The 5,267-nt window shown below is 27.1% G+C and overlaps 1 protein-coding gene across 1 annotated transcript; it reads right to left on the bottom strand.

The window, feature by feature from the left end:
- Window positions 1–498: 498 nt before the first annotated feature.
- On the bottom strand, window positions 499–3,296 carry LOC111032893 (odorant receptor 46a-like). Its single transcript, XM_022313367.1, has 5 exons — window positions 3,274–3,296; window positions 2,576–2,675; window positions 2,130–2,255; window positions 1,260–1,418; window positions 499–614 (listed from the first exon to the last, which is right to left on the bottom strand). The coding sequence occupies exons 1-5, from the start codon at window positions 3,294–3,296 to the stop codon at window positions 543–545; spliced, it is 480 nt and encodes a 159-aa protein (XP_022169059.1). The 3' UTR covers window positions 499–542.
- Between the last annotated feature and the right edge of the window lie 1,971 nt (window positions 3,297–5,267).

Raw genomic sequence — 5,267 nt, 5'->3', positions numbered from 1 at the left:
GAGATGAGGGTGTTATAAGCAGTTGGCTGTTTGCACTTTTACAGACATTTGAAATTCTAAATTTAATTTTCTACTCACTTCAAAAAAGATTATGCATTGTGTCAAAAAGTTTGAAATTGTAATTCAAAATAAATTCGTTTATACTGTCATCAAAAAATTTAATAAAATATTGTATCACAATTTTTTTTATAAACATTTTAAGTTCAAATTTGGATGAAATTAGATGATGAAGGTCTTTTTTCGGAATTGTTTCTTCTATACATCCATTTTATATCATTGTGTTTGTAATTTCTCTCATACTGTGACTTATAGATTATCGCTTAGGTAACCTAGTTTTTGTTTTGCAACATCTGCTAAAACTTACTGAATAAGACATAAGACTAAATATTGTAACTTACATGTTTACTTAACCTAATTAATATTTTTTATATTTATGCATGAGAGGTCTTTCCCTAGTTATATAATATTTAAATTTGACTAGGCAATAATCTAATAATTTGGGTTATGATGTAAAACATTACTGCGTTTCAAGTATACATGAACTAAATTCGATCAACATTTTGTTGTATATAATTTACTAAAACCGAAATGACTGTGTAGCAATCACCCATTGTCTGTAATAAAAAAATATTAGTAAATATTAATAATTACTTTCAAAAACCATAAATCTCCTATTTATTTGTTACCCACTTATAACAATTTATAAAGAACCGAGAAAAAAAACCTAACCAAATATTAATTTTATTATTTCTCATAGGTATTATATATATTTTTTAATTCTGTAAAAACCATAAAAATGAACAAATTGTATTTATTTTTCATATCTGGATTGAAATTCGTAGTATACGTTTTTCTTATAGTTATGCAAGAATATTAAAAAAGTATTAAAAAATGTATGAACAGATTTTTTTCTAAATGTTTGATGTTTAAGTATAACAAATAATTGTAATAAAATAAATGTTGTTATTAATAAATACCTAAATTATGTTTTATATTCCATAGGATTTTATATTCTATATTGGATCTATATATTAATATAGTATTTATATCATAATTTTTCAAACAAAATTAACATGTCAAAGTAAATATTGGATATATATTTTATTGTATTTCATTAAATTAAAAAAAATAATAATTATCAAATTGGTTTGTAGAATACTACTTCTATATAATTTGCTTTCGTTTATAATATTATTATGTTATAGAAGTGGTAAATGTTATATTTTGAATAAATAACTATATTAGACATAAGTACTTACTTTAAAAAACATTTCCAAGTTTACAATTTTGGTTCCAGTAAATTTTAATTTTTTGTGGTTTGCATTATTCAACTGCATTGTCAATAATATCAATTTTTTACATTTCATATCCATTTCGGTCCAATTACTGCTGTACAATGCGAATACAATTGAATCTTTCTTTAATAAAAAGAAATGGACGTAAAAATTATGATCGTTTAAACCTGGGATTTTAAAATTCATGGAATCCGATAATTGTTTTACAGCATGTATGTTTATAGTTTTTCTTCTAAAGTATGGAAAAATAAATTTCTACTCTACAATTTATCTCTGTTGTCTAGATTTATTAATAAATGTCATATTTAAATGTTACTGAATTTAGACAAAAGGCATAGATAGAGCGTTTCGTAATATTTTGATTGATAGAATGACATATTGGTTCATACTGCCGTCATAAGCGAAAACACAGTAGGTCATCGGAGAACGACAGTGTATGATTAATACATATTTAACATAATTTCGGTACTATTTATTTGTAACATCAATTGGTATATTCAATGCAATTATATCTACTGTTATATAATACATAAAATAATAAAATATATCATTATATTATGTATGATATATCTTCTTAGTTTTTGTGTTCATTTGAATAATATAACCGTAAGTAATGGTATAACAATTCACAAGACGCACATACCGGATCAAAAATTAATAAATAAAACTTTTTTTTTTTTTATCTTTTTGATACGAAATATACCATCTCTACCCAGAGACACAACAAGAATATGGCTAAATTTACAAAGACGTGAATGGGTTGTTGGAAGAAACCACCCAGTAGTGACACTTCCTGTAAATAAATAAAACTAAAAAATAAAACGTATTAATTACTTGATTGTGTATATTGCCATATAGATAACAGATAGTAAATAATTGAATCAATATTGGAGGAGTTGTGCAGAATAATCTTGTTAGTACAACTGTCGAAGCCTCAAATATCTCAACGTTTGAAAACCCCTGAAATCATTATTTCTCCAGATATGTTACTATTTCCAAAGTAAGTTCACAAACAGTATGATCACATACACTTGAATGAATTTAATATTTTATTAATTTTGTAAGGAAATTGATAGTGGATAATTTGAAACAATTTGACATTTTATTAACAAAACGAATAGGTAATTCAAAAAACATTTGGTTTCCTATAAGTACCAACTATCATTGTGCAATATAAGTACGGGATCTAGTAATTATTATTAACATACTAAGTTGTAATTATCCTACATGTTTTCCTATATCTAATTGTAATCAAATCTATGTGTTACTTAATTTTTTACCATCATGAAAGTAAACAAAAGCAAGATGACTGATAACGACGATACAAAAATTTGTAATAAAATCATTGGTCTGAATAGAATTAAAAAATCTTCATATTTCCTGGAAAAAAAAAAGAATTTCATTGCAGTGTTATGTAATTTGATTAATTTGGCTTAACTTAAGGTAACTGATGATACATTAGGATATCGGCACCCAAAGGTTAACATTTTGAGGGACCACTCAACCCACAATACAATATGTAATAATCTTTCAACTTATAAGTATAAAAAAAAAATTATTCATCTCCATTTTTAGTACCTATATATTATAGCCTACAGCATAAACGTGAGCAGACTTTATTCGCAGGTTATGCCGTAAGAATAATGGTGACTCAAACATCTTATTTTACTTCTTCTCTTCACTCGCGGTTATTATTGTTAAGTTATGTGTAGAGTCGCAAAAAAAATTCAAAAAGTGTAAACTTTTTAAAATTATTTCATGAATTTTAGGCTTGTTTGATATTTTTTAATATTTCATAATATATATTTTGTATCCTTTTTTCTTACTCATATTAGTCGTATTATACTAGATATATTAACTTAAATAGTTAATGGTTATTTTCATACATATTTAGTGAATTAAGTTGTATTTACTAGTTAAAAATGAAAATTAAATAAGACTTTATGGTAATTCAATAAAAAATCCAATTCGGTCTTACTCCATCATTGCTCGATGTTGCATTATACATTTTTTTAATTCATCGTATATTAAAATATTTTGTTCATTAAGTGTTTTTTTTTTTTTTTTCATCTTCGTAATCTGCAAGAAAACAAAAGAAATGTGTTCACAATTCAATAATTCATTAAATATTAAAAGTATGACCAAATTTTGGAATTTATTAGGTCATACCTAAAATTTTTTTTATTAAGCAGTACACATTCAGTCATCAAAAGCAAGCAAATAGTATCATAAGAAAAACTTGATTTGCAGATATTTAGTTGCAAAATTTATAATTTAAAAAAAATTAAGTAGAAGGCCTAAATGTCAAAATTACAAAACGTTACGAATCTTCATAAGATGAACGCAAAATGATGAAATGAAAACTATAATGAATTTTACTCAAATCATCATTTTTAATTTTGAATACTATGATCTACCAATTCCTTTTGTTTAAAAATTTTATTGATCATACACCACTGCATTTTACGTTTAGAGTTTAGAGAAGCAAAATTGAGGTAAGGCCCTTCATATTAAATGTTTAACCTTCACTAATTATTAATAAGCAATGGTATAAATCACAAAATGTTTATTTTTTGGGAGCTCACAATAATATTTATCAGTGGCTTATAAGATTTCGAAGAGTTGTATTTACAATTTCAATAATTCAAATCAAGTTGCATAAATTCAAAATTATACACATTTCTAAACAGCAAGTTTTGAATGGTATTATCAACTGAATTAAAACAAATTCTATACATTTTTAATCTGTTGGTATAAAGGTTTGTCATACCCAAAAATATATCTTGAACCAAACTTTTGAACTGTAAATGGTAAAGGTACTCACTAGTTGGAGAATGAGTGCTACGAAGTAGTTTGTGTCCGACCGATTCGAACGCAAAGCAAATGATTTCCATCTGACAGCACATACCAAGACACAGTGAAAACAGGAGAATATCGAATGTTGTGTATATTAAACAGGAGAATTCGGTGAATAATATCTCCACCAAGTAAAATGTATAATAGTATGCGTTGTACGTTTCATCGGATACGACGACGTACAAATTCATGACGTTCTGGCGGTAATACCCGATTGAACCGTCGTGGTTTTTGACTTGTATAAAATCGTTACTGAATATCAGGGGACTGATCCCGTAAGGTATTGCCACTGTGAATAAAATCATCGAATATGTGGTCGTTAACCGCATAACATGTTTTCGCCAACGGTCCACAATATGTGTGTTTTGGATGTTGAAGGATGAAATATCATACCGCATGATCGACAAACAATTCCATATGTCGTCTGAGTAGCGGACGACAAACCATCCCTTGTAAAGTAATAACGTTGTGATAACTGATTTCCAAAAGAAATCTACGCTGATAGGTATATTGATCGTCCAATAGTATAGACAACTAAGGTTCAGAATTATCAATATGGGGCACATGTAAAGCAAAACGCAAACCATGACAATATGATAGATGTTTCGACCCCGAAATTGTACTGTTCCAGGATCTATCATTTGATATAAACCTGTAAGTTTGGCCAAATTTAAGTTGAAAATATTATTCTTCTCCTTCCGAATGTCCATCGTCAAAAATTTATCTTTCGGTCTTCGGGGGACAAAATGTCAGTACCTAGGCTTCACTTTATATCAAATTATTGTAAATATTGTATATGCGATACTCAAACAAACCTTAAATAAAAATTGTATTTTCCTCGTCCCTATAAATAAAAATATTATAAATTGTTAAAAAACTGTAGTTTAAATATTTTTAATTAAAGTGATTACAAACATTTTTAAGTCGATAATTGTTGAACGTCTTAAAACGTTCATCATCATTCAAAAATAATAAATATTGGTTATTATAATTTTGTCGTCCAATAGCTATTCATTTGACTCGAAAAACCTGGCTTCCTGCTACGGACGATGCTTATGCCCACTGAACACACTAATGTCTGCAGCCATCCACCATTCTACACTTGTCCACCAAATT

The sequence above is a fragment of the Myzus persicae genome, unplaced genomic scaffold, assembly GCF_001856785.1.
Source record: "Myzus persicae strain clone G006 unplaced genomic scaffold, MPER_G0061.0, whole genome shotgun sequence".
Classification (NCBI taxonomy): Eukaryota; Metazoa; Arthropoda; class Insecta; order Hemiptera; family Aphididae; genus Myzus; species Myzus persicae.
Note: the sequence above shows the minus strand (reverse complement) of the source record. Positions and strands in the feature narration are given on the sequence as shown.

Coding starts and splice junctions, on each gene's coding strand:
- LOC111032893 (XM_022313367.1), bottom strand. CDS start 3,296: ATGCAACATCGAGCAATGATGGA. Junction 2,256..2,575: donor TTTTGTTTACTTTCATGATG/GTAAAAAATTAA, acceptor TAATGATTTCAG/GGGTTTTCAAACGTTGAGAT. Junction 615..1,259: donor ACTTGGAAATGTTTTTTAAA/GTAAGTACTTAT, acceptor TTTTTATTACAG/ACAATGGGTGATTGCTACAC.